Source organism: Elgaria multicarinata, chromosome 22 (genome assembly GCF_023053635.1).
Source record: "Elgaria multicarinata webbii isolate HBS135686 ecotype San Diego chromosome 22, rElgMul1.1.pri, whole genome shotgun sequence".
NCBI classification, from domain to species: Eukaryota; Metazoa; Chordata; class Lepidosauria; order Squamata; family Anguidae; genus Elgaria; species Elgaria multicarinata.
The window spans coordinates 4878437-4895880 of NC_086192.1; the positions used below are offsets into that span (position 1 = coordinate 4878437).

The 17444-nt window shown below is 48.5% G+C and overlaps 2 protein-coding genes across 2 annotated transcripts in view; one reads left to right on the forward strand and one right to left on the reverse strand.

The window, feature by feature from the left end:
* CLUH (clustered mitochondria homolog) overlaps positions 1-3103 on the forward strand; it is a 98201-nt gene extending 95098 nt beyond the window's left edge. The window contains exons 25-26 of the mRNA XM_063146830.1: positions 372-445; positions 2690-3103. Of these exons, the coding sequence (XP_063002900.1) occupies positions 372-445; positions 2690-2843 (228 nt within the window). The 3' untranslated portion in view covers positions 2844-3103. The remainder of the gene's footprint in view (positions 1-371; positions 446-2689) is intronic.
* Positions 3104-13108: 10005 nt separating this feature from the next.
* Positions 13109-17444, reverse strand: part of PAFAH1B1 (platelet activating factor acetylhydrolase 1b regulatory subunit 1) — a 64964-nt gene continuing 60628 nt past the window's right edge. The window contains exons 10-11 of the mRNA XM_063146843.1: positions 17209-17365; positions 13109-15906 (exon numbers count right to left, since the gene is read on the reverse strand). Coding sequence (XP_063002913.1) covers positions 15833-15906; positions 17209-17365 — 231 coding nt within the window. The 3' untranslated portion in view covers positions 13109-15832. The remainder of the gene's footprint in view (positions 15907-17208; positions 17366-17444) is intronic.

Here is a 17444-nt window from a genome sequence, read left to right on the forward strand (position 1 = left end):
CTTCTGCTCCATCTCTCTGTCCAACCAAGCCATCTGCTCCCTGGGGTGGCAGAAGGGAAGACGAGGAGCAGCCCCGCCGCCGCTGCCAGGGTCTCCAGTCCTCTATTTCACATTTGGACCCCCAAATCCCTGGAACGGGCGTTGGGTCCAGGCCACAAGCGCCACTTCCCAGCCTGCTCATTCCCTGCGGAGAATCTTCGGATTTTAGTCTCCGAAAGGGACCTGGAAAACCCCACCTCCTCCAGCCTCCTGTTCAGCGCAGGAATCCTAGGAACTCATTCGCTTCTGAGCCCTTCTGTTCTCGGGGTGGTTTGAACGGGGCCTTCGTCCCTTAACAGACCACTGAACTGGTTTTCTTTCCCACACCCTAGTTCACGGCTCCCAGTATGGCCAGCGTCCTGGAGCAGCTGAACATCATCAATGGGATCCTCTTCATTCCACTAAGGTAAAGGAACCGAACTCCCTCTCGTCGCGTGGAAGGACCCATTCCCAGGAAGCTATGAAGGCCGTCCCCTTGGGGCGTGGCTAAGGAGGCGCAGGGGTTGCGTGCAGGCCGTGGAGTCTGCATTCTTCAGATGGCCAGGAGCCTTTTGTTCCAGCGTCCGCTCACTGGCGGAATTGGGGGTTTTCAAGTTTCCCAAATTTGCCCAAATTCACGCTTGCAAAAATGCAAAAAGCCTTTAAACTGCACAAATCCTCCGCCCCCTCCCCCCCCCCCCCCCCGGGCGCACATTTTCATGCTTTAGCCTTTGGGGGAAACGCTCATTTTCAGCAGGTGCTTTTTTTATTTGACATATTTTTGTAAAATCCCCAAAAAGTAACAAAAAAACACCCAGTCTGCTGAATGTTTGAAGTTTGGGGTGGGGTGGGGAAATGGTCGCTGAAGGATCCATGTGTCGGATCCATACAAATCTGAAGTAATTTGACTCTGTTGCTGATTTTGCCCAAATCCTTCAGTCTAGCCTGTGTGGGTTTTAAAGGGAGGCATGAAAGACGTTGTGAAGGGCTTATGTGGAGTGAGTGTGTGTGTGTGTGTGTATGAGAGAGAGAGAGAGGTTAGAGGCCACATGTTTGGCAGTACGTGAAAAAAAGTGTACTTTTCAACAGTTCTGGAAAGTCCTGACCTGCTTTTGCTTTGCTCCCCAAATTCCCTGCCCTTTATCTGCATCGAGCCTCGTGTGGCGCAGAGCGGTAAAGCAGCAGTTACTGCAGCCGAAACTCTCCCCACGGCCTGAGTTCGATCCCAGCGGAAGCTGGTTTCAGGCAGTCGGCTTGGGTCGACTCAGCCTTCCATCCTCCCGAGGTCGGTAAAATGAGTACCCAGCTAGCTGGGGGAAAGGTAACAATGGCCGGGGAAGGCAACGGCAAACCACCCCGCTATAAGGCCTGCCAAGAAAACGTCAGTGAAAGCTGGCGTCCCTCCAAGAGTCAGCAATGACTCAGGGCTTGCACGAGTGTGCCAACCACCACCACCCTCCGTCCCAGTTTATAAACCTCTCTTTGATACAAGTCTCCCCCGAACAGCGTAGAATTTAGAACAATAGAAACAGATACTTTTAAGACTAGATTTTAAAGTTCCCAACTGGCAGCTACTTTGCCTCCCTAGTTTGCCTCAATGGCTACTAGTCCCAATGGCTGCATGCAATGCCTGCCATCAGAGGCAGTGTGAACATGTACACCGGTTGCTGGGGAACATGGGTGGGAGGGTGCTGCTGCGCTCATGTCCTGCTTGTGGGTTCCCCATGGGCAGCTGGTTGGACACTAGGTGAACAGAACACTGGACCTAGATGGACCCTTGGTCTGGTCCTTTGGTTAAGTTGTTATGTTCATCGTTGAAAGTCACTTTTGGGGTGGATTTTAGGAACCTAAGATGCAGCCCTAAAGATTGGACCATCTGGCCCCTTTTGGTCTGCCTGAGATCATGCAGAGCTGCTACTGGTCAGAGTTGAGACCCGTCACCTCATCTTCTAAACAGGAGGTGGCAGGGATTGAACCCAAGACCTCCAGCATGCTCTGCTGTGGTGCTATGACCCTGCTGCCCCTGCCCCGAAATGTCTTCTCAACACCTTGCTTTTAGCAGAGCTGGAAGGGGCCTACAAGGCCATCGAATCCAACCCAGTGCAGAAATCCACCTTAAAGCATCCCTGACAGATGGCTGTCCAGCTGCCTCTTGAATGCCTCTAGTGTGGGAGAGCCCACAACCTCCCTAGGGAACTGATTCCATTGTCGGACTGCTGTAACAGTCAGGAAGTTTTTCCTGATGTCCAGACGGAATCTGGCTTCCTGTAACTTGAGCCCGTTATTCCGTGTCCTGCCCTCTGGGAGGATCGAGAAGAGATCCTGGCCCTCCTCTGTGGGACAACCTTTTAAGTATTTGAAGAGGGCTATCATGTCTCCCCTCAATCTTCTCTTCTCCAGGCTAAACATGCCCAGTTCTTTCAGTCTCTCTTCATAGGGCTTTGTTTCCAGACCCCTGATCCTCCTGGTTGCCCTCCTCTGAACACGCTCCAGCTTGTCTGCGTCCTTCTTGAAGTGTGGAGCCCAGACGCAGTGCTCCGTTTCTCCGCCGTGCCCCCGAGCATCCACCCCGCTTGGGTTGCGCTCTGAGCCGGCCTCGCCTTTGGAATTTGCTCACGGCTTTCTCTTTGCCCGGGATGCTCAGCCCCCCTTTTTGCTTCTCTCCCTGCAGCCAAAAGGACTTGGAGAACCTTAAAGCGGAGGTGCAGAGGCGGCAGCGGCTTCAGGAGGCCCTCAAGAGCGGCGATCAGCTGGAGCTGGAAGACAAAGCCCCAGACGAGAGGGAGCCCGGGGGAGGCCAGCCTGTCGCCGCCGCGGCTCCCTAGCGTAGAGAGCCATCCTGTTAGTTAGCCGGCCCTTGCGGACGAATCTGACCCTTGGGTGGCTCAGCCTCGCCCGGGGCCAGCTTCTCTTTGGGAACGCGTTTTGTTTTCTCTTTTCTTAATTTGCACTGGTACAATGAATACACAATGCAGAAGAACTAAATTTTAAGAAACAAACCCTACCTGTCTAAGCCGGCGTCGGGCATCCGGAACGGGGTGGTGCCGGGGAGAGGGTCTCCCTGGGTCGAGAGAGCGGGAGCCCGGGATGGTCACCGGGGGGGGGGGGGGAGGGGGGGCAGGGCCCGAAAGGGAGCAAGGGACAGGCGCGTCTACATCATCAGCCCATTTCTACTGTGTACATAAGAGATTTAATTCCAAGGGAGGTATAATAACATTTCTCAGGTCATTTTTATGTTGACTTTACAGGACATTTAACGTCTGCAAAGCGGAGCCTCTGCCCCCCCCTGCCGCCGCCCCCCCCCCATCGCCCCATTTCAAAGTTCTCCTCCTCCTTTCAACCTTTGATCCTCAGCCCCCCCACCCTCCAATGCTGTTTAGGTGATTGTGACACTATAAATATTATATATTAAATAAATATAAATTCAGCCATATTTTTTATCTAAACTTTGATTAATATTTTTTAAAGCCTGAACAGTGTTGGTCAGAGAGAGGCAAAGGTTGTGAGGGCAGGCTGTAGAACTTCCCCCACATTCAGGAGACGGCCACGGGGTTCCTTTCAGGTTCCCCTTTTTTCCCCCTTTTCTTCTCTTTTCCCTTTTTTGGGATCGTTCTAGTTTGTCTGGGGAGGGGGAGGGGTGCCTTGTTTTGCTTTTCGCCACTTTTCCTGGCCCGGGGAAGGCGCCGTCGTCGCCGCGCATGCGCAGCTGGAATTTGCCTAAATTCCTTCTGCGACGCTCAAAGAGGAGCAGGAAATAATCAACACCCAAAGAAAAGTTGTTAATGAAGACCGTAAAGCTAATGATCTCCTGCAAACTGGCCGGAGCGGTCCCTGTCGCCCGCTCTCTTGGCCCGTCAGAGGTCAAAGGGGGATCGAGAGATGTAGCAGTGGGAATTGCCCTGTGGGTTCCATGGGGAAGGAGGTGGGGGGGCTGAGTGACCAGCCATCTCCCCCCACGCCCTGCCCTATCCCCAGCGCCCCCCTACAGTTTGTAATTCACCGCCCCCCACCCCTTCAGCTTTTACAATGGAAAATCCCCAGTGCCTCTATCAGCCTTCCCCGATGTGTTGGCCTACAGCTCCCATCAGCTTCATTGGCCATGCTGGCTGAGGATGGTGGGAATTGTAGTCCAACCCATCTGGAGAGAGCCACGTTGGGGAAGGCTGGCCTGTACGCTCCTCCTCCGCTCCATTCTCGGGGGAGTTGTACGAATCGCACAAAACAGAAGTCCTCACCTCGAAAGAGCGCGTCTCGGGTGGTGGAATTGGGGTGGAGCGAAGAACCAGAGTCGAGGCGGTGAAGTGAAGATTGCCACCGCTGGGGCAGTTCAGGTGAACTACTGCCCAAGCAGCTGAATCGAATCAATGTCTTCTTCTTTTTTAAGAGGTTTATCTGTGAATGTATTAAAACCAAGAATCATGAACCTAAAACGAAGCTTCTGCCTTTCTCTACCCTAAATTTCTCCCCTTGGGGAACTAATAAATCTTAAATACTACAGCACTGAAAAAGATGGTTGGGGGGGCGGGTGTCTTGTTCCCTCCCTCTCCTGTCCTCCTGCCTCCTTCGTATCCCCTACGACAAGCTGAATGCTGCATTTCCCAGGAAGGCATCTGTTGCTGGCAATAGATGCCCCCACCCACCCAATATGAATCCTTGCAGTGACATCCCCAGAAAAAAGAGGGGGTGTTCCTTACCGAGAGCCACACCAACACTGCAGGCCGCCCTGTTACCCATGGCGTGAGCATGTCTGCGTAATAACTACGAGAAGTTGATTTCCATGCCTCAACCTTCCAGTGCTTAGGAGTCCAAAATGCAAAGTCTAACCCCCCCCTCATCTCCCCCCCCTTTTTCTCTTGATAATAAGCAAGACCTTTTCTAGTAAATTGCATTGCTGCTTTCGTTGACCTTTGCAACAACTCCATGTTGCCCGCTCTGCTCAAAACAAAAAAGGCTGTGTTCTACTGTGTGACAAAAGTATTGTATTTTGCCCGGGGAGGGGGGGTGTCTTTCTATAATGAACTAGCTGCAACAATGAGCAACCTGAGGTCTCTTTGCTCCCCTAAGTCACCTTCCCCCCCCACCCCACGCCTGTTTTTCTTGCAGCTTTGGGGAGGGTCTCCAAGTATCAGTAGCACCAGGCTGTGGAAGGTTTTGAGGTCATCCAGAGTGGAGCTTTTGCCTGTTTTACGTGTGTGTGTTTTCTGATGTCACAGTGAGAAGGAGAGTGCCTGTCCCCACGTGGCACACACACCCCAAGACCTGTTGGACAGCTGATTATGATGGGAGTTGTAGTCCAACACATCTGGAGGGAGCCACGTTGGGGAAGGCTGCCGTAGGATTCGGAGGGTGCAAAGTGATTGTGCGCATGGCAGTTTCAGGAAGGCCACCGACGTGTCTCGGTAGCTGAGGCTGCCCAGGCCTGACTCCGTGCAGTCCGGTGCGAAGTGGGGGCCCTTCTGCAGGGGAAGAACTTTATTTGGTCCAGATGGAGGGGCCGGGGGGGTCGTAAATTACCTTTTGGAAGTGTTTTAATAAAGAACAGATGTCAATGCATCCTTTAAAATTCCGGGTTGTTGTTTTTTCCTGTTAATGTCTTCCGATATTAGTCCCTCCTGTCAAATAAATTGCAAAGTGGCCAGAATAACCGGGGGGGGGGGGTTTCCTCCCACTTGTTTTGGTTTTCCTACAGGGTTATAGAAAATGAGGGGGAAGCTTAGTTTTCACATGGTTTGGTCAGTAGCAGAAGGATTTACAGCTGTATTTCCTTGGTTTTAAACTAAACAGCCAGGATAACCTGGGCCATGGATATCTACGCCCCAGAGCCTGGGGGCACTGCCCTTACTAGGAGTGGGAAATACGTCAGGCCAAGCATCAGTTACGCTGCAAGCTGGTTCCCCTGTTAGAAGGTTGCATATATAGTTTTCCCTCCCATTTTATCCTCACAACAATCCTGCAAAGTTAGGCTGGGGGACGTGGACTGGCTCACGGTCTGGTGAGCTGGATGGCTAGAGGGGGTGTTTTTGAACCTGGGTCTCCCCTGTCCTCCTCCAGGACACTCATGGTGGTGGCTCCAAATTTGCCACTGTAGCTGCCATAAAGAAAGCTGCCAGTTACCTAGGGAGGTTGTGGGCTCTCCCACACTAGAGGCCTTCAAGAGGCAGCTGGACAACCGTCTGGGATGCTTTAGGGTGGATTCCTGCATTGAGCAGGGGGTTGGACTCGATGGCCTTGTAGGCCCCTTCCAACTCTGCTATTCTATGATTCTATGACTGTTAGAGCAGTACGACAATGGAACCAGTTACCTAGGGAGGTGGTGGGCTCTCCCACACTAGAGGCCTTCAAGAGGCAGCTGGACAACCATCTGTCAGGGATGCTTTAGGGTGGGTTCCTGCATTGAGCAGGGGGTTGGACTCAATGGCCTTATATGATTCTATGAGCTCCTTGCCTTCCAATCTTTGTTTTGCTAAGAGCAGACACTGCAACTTGGCAGTAGATACAAAGACACACGTAGACCATAATCTTAACACTGTCCGTCTCACCGTGTGGATTTCAAAAGGGGGAGTAGAAAGATTTATGGATGAGTCGTATCAATTGCTATTCCATGGAACCTTCCTGTTCAGTGATGTTATATAAATGCCTGTTGTTGGGCGCTAGTCCACCAGGCTTTCCCCATATATATGGTTCCCCTTGCCTGGGATCAAACCCACACGCTTGCTACAACTTGCATTGCTGGAGCAAAGCCCGTGCAGAGCCCCGGTAGTGGTCAGATGACCAAATCAACAGATACCTTTAGATTTTCACCTGCATTCTTGGAATGGGTGATTTGCAAGCGTGTGTTCTAGCCCTTAGAGCCACAGCTGGATAGGGTGGGGTGGGGATAGTCATCAGCAACAGGCCTGGAAAAGGCCAGGATCAAGTGTTTCAGAATCATAGTAGAGTTGGAAGGGGCCTATAAGGCCATCAAGTCCAACCCCCTGCTCAATGCAGGGATCCGCCCTAAAGCATCCCTGACAGATGGTTGTCCAGCTGCCTCTTGAAGGCCTCTAGTGTGGGAGAGCCCACAACCTCCCTAGGTCACTGGTTCCATTGTCGTACTGCTCTAACACAGTCAGGAAGTTTTTCTGGCTTTTTTTAACTTGAGCCCGTTATTCCGTGTCCTGCACTCTGGGAGGATCAAGAAGAGATCCTGGCCCTCCTCTGTGTGACAACCTTTTAAATATTTGAAGAGCGCTATCATGTCTCCCCTCAGTCTTCTCTTCTTCAGACTAAATATGCCCTGTTGTTTCAGTCTCTCTTCATAGGACTTTGTTTTGAGACCCCTGATCATCCTGGTTGCCCTCCTCTTAGGGTAGACCTTCCCCAACCTAGATCTCTTGATGTTTTGGCCTTCAATTCCCATCATCAGTCCCAGCCGGCATACCCAATGTAATCCAAAATCCCTGGGGGACACAAGGTTAGGAATGGGTGGCTATGTAATTATTTCATGATGGCCCAGTTTCATAATGCAGTTATGCTGGTGGTCTAACAGTGCAAACAAGGCACATGGTAACCATTTTTAAATATCCATGGGTATACTTATAGCTAGCCATGTGTGTGTACTGATTAACCCATTATCAGTAGAGATTAATTTATTCTAGACATTAACACACCAACGTGGTCAGATTTCTTTTGTTGATAATGACCTGCATGGCTCCTTGCTGATCTCTTCAATCTATGGCAATTATACAAAGGAGAATTCAATCACACAATGTAAAAACTCTCACACATCAGTCCAAAGGCTCAGCAACATGGTTTTCATGGTGTGGTCAACCAGATACTATCAATAAAGCTCCCAAACAATGTGAAGGCAACAAGCCGTATCTACTTCTGCCCCTCAGCAACTGGTGCTCAGCAGTACGTTACTGAAGGTTAAAGGGAAGAGTGGGCACAGAATGCTAGCTAACATTTAGGGAGGGGACGACGACCTCCATATAACCAGAGGGGATGTAATGGACTATCCTGAGGGCACAGTTGGCCAACACACTCAACACTTTAAAATTTTTGTCACAGTGCAGGTCCTACTCCTCTTAACTCAAGACAGTTGGCTGCAATACCTGTGATCTCCCTCCAACTCCAACCAACCAGAGCAACAGTTTTCGATTCACCATCAAACAAGGCCTATTAGGATGCAATTCCTTCCATTTGGGAAGTTCCTAGGTGTAGAATGGTGTGGTGGTTGTTTTAGAAGTGCAGGCTATAATCCAGGGTTGGACAACTTGCAGCCCTCCAGATGTTCTGGCCTGCAACTTTCATCTCCCCTAGTCAGTTCAATGGTACGGAACCATGGGAGCTGTTTGCCAAAACATCTGGAAGACCATGAATTGCCCACCCCTGGTTTAACTTCTCAAGAGTTGTTTTGCTTTGTCTAGACGTGTACAAGTTAACTACCCCAGGAAGATATTTGGGCTGTAATTTTGTTCAGTGGTGTAACTTGATACGGGGAGATCAGGAAGCCACCACCCTATCACTTAGCACATGGAATGAAAGCGCTCTGCTGCATCAGTTCAAAGTAGCAGGAGACACACACCCCTCCCCAAATAGCGTAATATAGCTGGAACTGAGATGTAAAGTTGCCTCCAGCCACGGAGGTTCAATTTAGTTAACAAGGCTAATAGTTATGGATTCCATTATTTTGCTCTTTCCGGAACCAGTGGGGAAACTTGACAGGATTACAATAGTACCATGTGGAGGGTTTTTAAAAAAACAAAACAAAATTAACAATCTTATGACACCCAAGACTAACCAATTTGTTATAGCACAAACTTTGGTGGGCTACTGCTCACTTCATCAGATGCGTGATGTTTTATCCCGAGTTCCAAATGTATTTATATTTATATACACACACAGGGCTGGCAGATAGGGGTGGGGAGAGAATCAGAAATGCTGAGGCCAGAGGAAATTGACATGCAGTGAGTTACATGGTCAACGGCCCATTATTTCCCCCAAGGAAGTCCAAATGTCTCTTATGTTTTTGTTTCATGAGAAGACCTAGCTGCACGAGAAGACCTAGCTACCTTGCCTCTTCCTTATGGAAATATCCTTTTTCCTCAAACACTACATGGTGCACTGTGAATTCTAGAAATATGTTTAGATGCCCGCCCCCCCCAAATGGTGGTGTGAAAGTGCTGCTAGCCTGGGCTGGTTTAGCACCATCAGAATAGTTGCATGGGAAGGAGTTTTGAATGTTATCCACCAAAGCTGCCGGCCCAGGCTGACAGATGTTGAGAACTCATTCACCACCATCCCAAAAAATTAAGTGTCTCAAAAGAATTTTACTGCAGTGGCAAGATTCACCCACTCCCCATCTACTAGAGAGGACAACCCTCTCCTTGGCCAGTTATGCCTTGGGGAAAGGGGAAAATTCCAGCCCCTATTTTGAATGACTTTTTCCCCCTGCTTCTCTCCTCCAGGAAGTTAAACCAGCTCCAGAGAATTAAGCAATTTAAGGGCTAAACCTGTAGCTGTTACCAGTTCTTTAACAGCAGACCACTATTCTCCTATTGTGGAAAATTAAGGTCAAAGATAGTATGTCTAGGTAAAATCGGTTCAGTGGAAAGAACATAACGAGGTCACCCAATAGACGAATCAATACTAATTAGGTTAACAAAACTGTTTGCCTACAGTTAACACAGTTGTTCATTTGCGTGTTAGATGAATTTAGGTCAGGTTACAGCTCTGTGTATCAATATTAACTGCAGTGGTTTTTCAATCGTTTTGGGTAGCTTCTGAGGAGTCTTCGTCGGGATGGGTGTACCAAAAAGATTTCTACAGCTGAAAATGATCAGAAGCGTCTCCGCAAGTTTCAAAACAACTAGCCCCAATGAAAGGTTCCTCTCCTTTGTCCTTAGATCCAACAGACCAAGAAAGCCTGGAGCCTCCATTTCTGTCTTCACGTGAAACCAGCCTGCCCATTCCCAGCTGGAAGAAACCTGGGCACCAGGCTTCAGGGCTGCCTACTTGCTATCCAAGAAGAGCACCAGAGGCCTTTTGTGTCTGGCACCTTTCCACATATTTGTGCCCTCAGCATGACTGGCCCTGAGCATGTTGTAGCCAGTGACAGAACTGTCCCCCTCCAGCTGTCTACTCCACCTTTCTCTTTCCAAGCAGCTACTGTAAGCCAGGGGCCCTCCCCACATCCATCTGGAGTGAATTCCACAATTGTTTTGTCTGAATCTACTGCCTGATTTCCCCTCCTTCACACCTCACTTAGAGCTTCATGTGGCACAGAGTGGTAAGCGGTAGTGACTGCAGCCGAAACTCTCCCCACGGCCTGAGTTCGATCCCAGCGGAAGCTGGTTCTCAGGCAGCCGGCTCAGGTCGACTCAGCCTTCCATCCTCCCGAGGCCGGTAAAATGAGTGCCCAGCGAGCTGGGGGAAAGGTAACCATGACTGGGGAAGGCCATGGCAAACCACCCCGCTACAAAGTCTGCCAAGAAAACATCAGCGAAAGCAGGCGTCCGTCTAGGAGTCAGCAATGACTCAAGTGCTTGCACGAGAGGTTCCTTTCCTTTCCTTCCTCACACCTTACTTGCATAAAGGTAACTTCACACAAGTCAAGGGGAGTTGAGACGTGCTCTTTGCCCTACCCCCAGCCTTAGGCCTACAGCTTCCCACATCATCAGCACAGCAGTTTTGGCACACACAGCTGCTTCCGCATATTTTGGGCAGCAATACGAGTGATGACCAGGGCCAGTGCTACCATAGAGGCCACTCAGGTAGCTGCCTAGAACGCCAAGCTAAGAGGGGCGCCACGCAGCGCAGCACTCACACGCGTTGTTGGCTGTGAGCCGGGCTGGCCCGGCCCAAGGATTCAGTTGGGCCTGGACGGGCGAGATGGCGCCCCGCGCCCACCCAGCCAAAGCGAAGCCAGGGACGCTGGGGTGGGGAGGCGGCTCCACGTTCAGACTTCCACCCGGAAGCCGCCTTCCCAGAGCCGCTCTAGCCACCCGGAAGCCGCCCTCCCAGAGCTGGAAGGCCGCCGCCAGAGGAAGAAGAAAAAGCACGTGGCAAGCTCGACCCTGGCTCAAGCCGGCGAAAGGGCACCGGGTCGCCTCGCCTCTCTCCTCAAACAGGCCGCGATGTCCAGGCAGGCGGGCAAGCGGGACTCCCTCTCCCTTCCCACAGGAAAGCTAGGGACTTGTGGACTCCTCGCAAGGCAAACTCTCCTGCTTCCCGATCCTGCACGCGTGGATCAACGGGACTTGCATCCGAGAAAGCGTTGCACCGGGAGGCACCAGTGCGGCCCAATCCACCTATGCCTCCTTACTCGGAAGCCTTATTCCCCCCGAGGAAACGTGCGGAGGGGATCGGGACGCCAGGCTGCATAGCGGGTTGTGTTCGCACGGAAGTAAGTCCCGGTGAATTCCAGACGGCTCAGTCCCAAATCGAAGTGAGCCAGTCCCAGCTCTCCACTCGGCGCGCACGTTCGGACTTCCGCGCAATGTGTGTGTGTGTGTGTGCGCGCGCGAGTAGCTCGCCTTGCCTAGGGCACGAAATAGTCTGGCACCGGCCCTGGTGATGAATGACCCCATCGTACAGAATGGGCCGACACGTGGACAGCTGGTGATGTGGAAGGGGAAACCCTGCAGACTCCCATGCTAACTTGTGGACAGCCCAGGAAGTTTGCTAGACACCAGGGGCTAGGCTAAGTTGCTCCCCACTGCTCACGTGGGTAATAAATGTGGAAAGGGGCCCTGGTCTCATGGGAGAGGAGTGTGTGGTGGAAGTCTGACGTCACCCCTGCACATCCGTTTGCTCCACCACCATCCTATCCACCCACCCACCTCAGCCCCCCACCCTCCCCAGCCCCCCACCCACCCACCCCCCACACTTTTGCACAGAAATTAAGCACATCTTCTCACTGAATGCATTGCACTTCTATTGAAGCATTGCACCTCTCCCGCTTGAAACCCAAATGATTTTTGCCATCAGTTTTTAACAGCCTAAAATCAAGTATGGAGTGAAAAAGAAAAAGAAAAAAAAGCTTTAACCACTTCCAATCTTTTCTGCACCTAAACAAAAAAGAAACACATTTAGTTTTATATGCATTTAATAGTTTACCAATTGGTACAATAAGATTTTTGTTTTAATATGCAGAAAACATGAATAAATTTTGTTTTACACAGTCTGAGAGCAACAAATCTTACTGTAAAACACAGAGCAGTATTATATACATTCCTTTACTGATTTTTTTTTTAAATTTTAATTGTGTCAATATCTTCAGTTAACTCCTACAGTCTGGGGGTGAGGGGGGGAAAACTTTCTCCAATGGCAATCTCTACATCGTTCTTATGAAAAGAAAAGAAAAAAGCAGAATAAAGACAAATGTCTTCATGTCTGTGTCAGGATCAAACTTCTAAAATGTGGAAGGTTTTGCTAATTCTCTTCAGAAAGCACTTCAGAAAGCTGGGAGGAAGATAGGCTTCGGAAAGAAAGCGGTCACTTACAGGGACACAGCAGAAAGAGAATTAAAAAAGGCCGGTTAACATTCAGTCATGACTTGGCAATCCGCTTCAAACTTTTACCCACCCCTCAACCCTCTTCTCCCCCAAAGGCTCCCAAACCACGTTCCCCTGTTTTATACACATCACTTCTGCCACTAACGGAGAGGTTTTACATTAGCCAAGTACCCTGGGTATTTTCTTTTAAATACTTAACTGGGCTGAATATGGAATAATTAAAGGGACTTTTCTCTCTTTCCTTCATTCAAATTCTGTCAATTCTGCACTCAAAAATCCATTTTGCGGGATTATCAAGTCACTACTATGCGTAAAACCCAAACCAAATTCATCCTTTTAAATAGCTTTCAAGGATAGGGTAGAAGAGTGAGGTGGGGGGGCAGGGGAAGAGAGAAAGCTATTTAAGGATGATTTAACAGGCAGCTCAATTCACATAAAAAAAAAGTTAAGAGGAGAAAAAGCAGCCAGTGATAGAACAGACTGGAGGGGGGTGGGTTTCTTGGTGAGGCGATAGCCAAAGCTTTTCAAAATACTACAGTGCTCCACAGCTCTTGACAACTTGCTAGCAACTAGTATTTTGTGGGGGGCGGGGGTTAATCTTTTTATTATTATTATTAGTGCTCTGGGCACACCATTGGTCACACCACACACAAAAGCAGGACGGCTTTTAAACAAAAATTGTAAAGTGCAAGATGCTTCGTGACATCAGGTTTCAGATTGTGTCCAAACCACAAAAAGAGAAGTTTGCACTTTCCAAAAAGAAAGAAAGAAAGAAAGAAAGGGGGGGGGGGGTTAGAAAGATGCATCTAGGATTCTTCCTGGGCACGCCTCGATCCATGCAGTTCTGGAATGTGTACGTGAGAGAGTCTGTCTGCAACTTCGCTTTGAGAGAATGGACAGTGGGACTGGTCCGTTTGGGAATGTAGTGCTTGACAACTAGCCTGCCCATTTTTGCGCAACAGGACACTCAGCGGCAAACTCCAAAACACCTTCTGATAAAACTTCCTCTTACAATCCAAACCAGTATAAACCTCGGCACTCAAGACTCTTCACAGAAAAAGAAAAAGGCACAGGAATAGACAGCCAGAGATAAAACATAAAAAGGAGCAACCAACTTCAACGGATGAGTCCTCACCACAATCGCACCACCAGCTTCTCCCCGCTCAGCTTTTTTAAATTTAATTTTAAAACCAGGGCTATAACTGCTGATTCAGTCCACGACCATCCCTGAGAATTCTTACTGTAGGCTGGCTGAATAAATTTGTAGCTTGCAAGTTTAAAGTTATTCAAAGCAAGGAGGTTTCTCCCTCTCTCAAGCTAAATCAGAGGCTAGAAAAAGAATTTCTGTCCTAAATCACAGCTTGAAGTTCGAAGGGGGAAAACCCACAGTGGTCAAGCTCCCGTGTTAATAAGGTACCTTTGTTTCACTGATTACGTAAATACATAGTTTACTTTAACCCTTAAAAAAATAACCAGAATTGCTACATCTCGCCAAGAATTACTTTACAATTGCTAACAGGCATTCTTACGACCGCACCACTACAGATTCAGAAATTCTCAAGGCAGAAGAAGCAATGAATGTTCTGTCAAAACCAGCTTAAAAACTAGGATAAGACCTCAAATGTGTAAGATTCACTTGTGGAAAACTGTTACTGACCATGAAAAAAGAAAAGAAAAAGAAAAACCACAGGATTATCCAGACATCAGACTTCGCATAACCCCTACACCTCATCTCTAAGTTACTAGCTGCCTTTGGTCTCCTAGCTCTGGTGTGAGAAACCAAATGCAAAAATTCTTCCTTGTGGGGGAACCAAAAGCGTGTGATTAAGTCCTCTCTCTTGATGTGCATTTAAACTCTACAAACAAGTTATTTTTCCCCTTCTTACTTTTTTAAGGGACCGTTATTTAAAAGCCACAGAGCAAATAAAACCTTTGTGTATTAAAATATGCCAGACTAGCTTGTTACATACTGTTAAAGTGGATTTCTGAGACGCCCCTAGTTGGTTAAGGACTAGAATTCACTAGCTACAACGAAATTTGACCAAAACTGCTAATTATTGGGGTTTGCACAGTTTCTGTTCCTTCAGAAGATCAACATGTGGGTTTTTTGGGGGGACTGGGGGTCTTCAAATTGCAAAGGAAACATTCCACAATGAAATGGACAAGGCGGTTTGCTTGAATTCAACAAGAGCAAGCTGGTGGATTTAACACCCTCCCATTTCTTTCCCTGACCCCAGCGATTTCTTGAATATCATGGGCTGTGCTCTTCTGATTCCGTGTCCTGCTTTCAAAACAGCTTCACTAACTGGAAAGAAGGGGGATCACCCCAACATTACCCCATTTACTGCACATTCACTGACTACTGGGGGGGGGGGGGGAGAGACACACCTTCCGATAATTGTTGACACTGCTCACACCTAACAAACCACAACTGAAGCCAACAAAGGGAATGCTGAACTGTCAGGAGTCAACTGGGAGATTGACGTCTAACTGCCCAGGCAGGAGCGAAGTTCAAGCAAGGCCGGCCAGCCTCCCTAAGACATGTTTTGCATGGTCAGGGTTAATCGCCAAGTGTTAGCACGCAATAGAACGCCAACGACCAGAATTTTTTAAAAAAATTACACGTCACATCATACCAAGGTTTCTCTTCCTATATTGCAGCACGTTAGTATAAGAACACTAACTTTTTTTTTTCTTTTTAAACGTGATAGGAAGCCAAAATAAAAATATATCCTATTGATTTGGCAAATATATCATGAGAGGAAAAAAGAGGTTTTAATTAGTTTCCATTAATTACATAAGATTCTAAGTTGCAGCTTTGTTTATCTAGTATCCTTAGATTTCTTAAGCACACTTAAGTGATGTTACAGAGATAAGTGTTTCTGAAAGAGCCCGCCCCCACCCCCACCCCCAAAAAATCCCCCATGAGAGCCACTAGATATAGGCACCACCCGACAAGAGGAGAACGGGGTGGTCAACTTATCCAGCACAGAACGGTTTTGCTGTCACCAGTTTAAGTGCCCCTAATTCAACCAACCAACTTCTGCCTTCTCAGGTCTGATGTGACCAATGCCAGCCCATGTTCTTAAACCTATGGTACTTCTAGACAACGTATGTAAATTTACAGTATACAATTTGGATTCACCATGCATGAATACTTTGTGTGTAACATTTAATAAGCTCAATCTACATCCAGAATAATTTACATGAAAGGACAATATTTATTTTTAAACAGAGCTCAATGGGTAACCATGGTATCCGAGTGCATCCAGAGGGGGGGGGAGGGGGAAGGAAGGGGGGGTCAGATGTGAATTCAATCAACGGCACTCCCACACTTTTACTGTTTGATCTACGCTGCCAGTAACCACGTAGGGTGCTGTCTTGTGGAAATCTGCAAGAGAGGGGAAGACAGAAAGTTAATACGCAGCCATTTATCAGAAAATAAATGAGTTAATAGTAGTCCAAATATTGATAAAGGCAAATTTAATTATTTTTAATGCAACTACTGTGAACCCTCCTGGTGTTGTTCTTTGGACCTCAGACACCACCAAGCATGTTTATTAACTCATTCACTCTAGGACTAATCTTATAAATCAAGGATATGTAATATGAGCTGAGATCTTAAACTCTGTCTCAATCTCAAAATTCTTCCCAGAGGAACTATAGAGGCCCTTCCTGCCTTCCCTTGGGGGATCTGTCAGGACAAGCTCATTTTGCTTCTCCCGCCCTCAAAATGTGAAGTTTTAGGCAAGGAAGAACCAGCCTTGCACCTACGCAACTATTATGAATGTCCTGTTATATCCAGGAGAGATTAACCAGAGCTTCCACACACTGGGAAGGAGCAAGAAACGGCCACTCTGTAGCACAGGGGAACGGGGGACAGGACGGGACTTGTGGCCCTCCAGATGTTTTGACCTATGACTTTCATCATCCCTCATCATTGGCTACGGTTGATGGGGGAATTGTAGTACCAAACATCTAGATTAGGAGATGGCTGATCAGAAAACACCACTTCCTTTTTACTTGGACAAAATCTTAAGGCTCTTATCAGTTGCTTCATACACTCTCCAACAAGGGGGCCCATTTTATTTTTTTAAAAAAAATCTCACTCCCCACTGCCCCCCTTTCCATGTAACGTCATACACACTGCGCATGCATCATACACACGGTTTAGCACCCATCCCTTCCCCCTAAGGAACCTTGGGAACTGAGCACAAACTGGGGGAGGTGGGAATGAAGGAGAAAAGATCAAGAAGCTCCACCCAGTTTGGAGTCACATTTATTTGATTTGTATTTATCAATCCCAAAGACTCTGGTGGGAAATTCACTCTTGGGGAGCAGGGGGTCTGACTGCCTTTCCCCACTTTCCACACCCAACAACGGTAGGGCGGACACCCCCACAGCTCACGCTGGGCAATCTACCAATACGGTTTCCCTCCAGCGTTCAACATGAATGCCCGTTCTTCTTTTCTGACAGGCTCTCTAGTTAGTAAGTACAGGGGCGTTTAAACAAGCCCAATGAAAGAGCATAGCTCCAGAGTGTATTTAATACAGAGTAATTTGTCTCAGATTGTTAGTAGGTTGGAAAAGAGGTGAATCTGCATTACGGGGCCAGTTCTGGCTTTAAGAGGTGGCACCGGAAGCCCATTCTTGGTTGCACGGTGCGGTCAGGGCACTTCCTCCGCATACATACCCAACGAGGTAACAAAGTGTTCGTGCGCATTGAGAGTCTTCATGCATCTTTTGTTCTTGTAGTCCCAGACACGCAAGGTCTTGTCATCGGCACAGCTCAAAATAAATTTCCCCCCAGAATGGAACAGGACGCCACGTACCCAGTTATCATGGCCCACCTTTCGAGAGAGAAAGAAACACTTGTCTGCACACCCAGACCTTCACAACACAAGTCGAAATGCAGTATATCAAGAACTC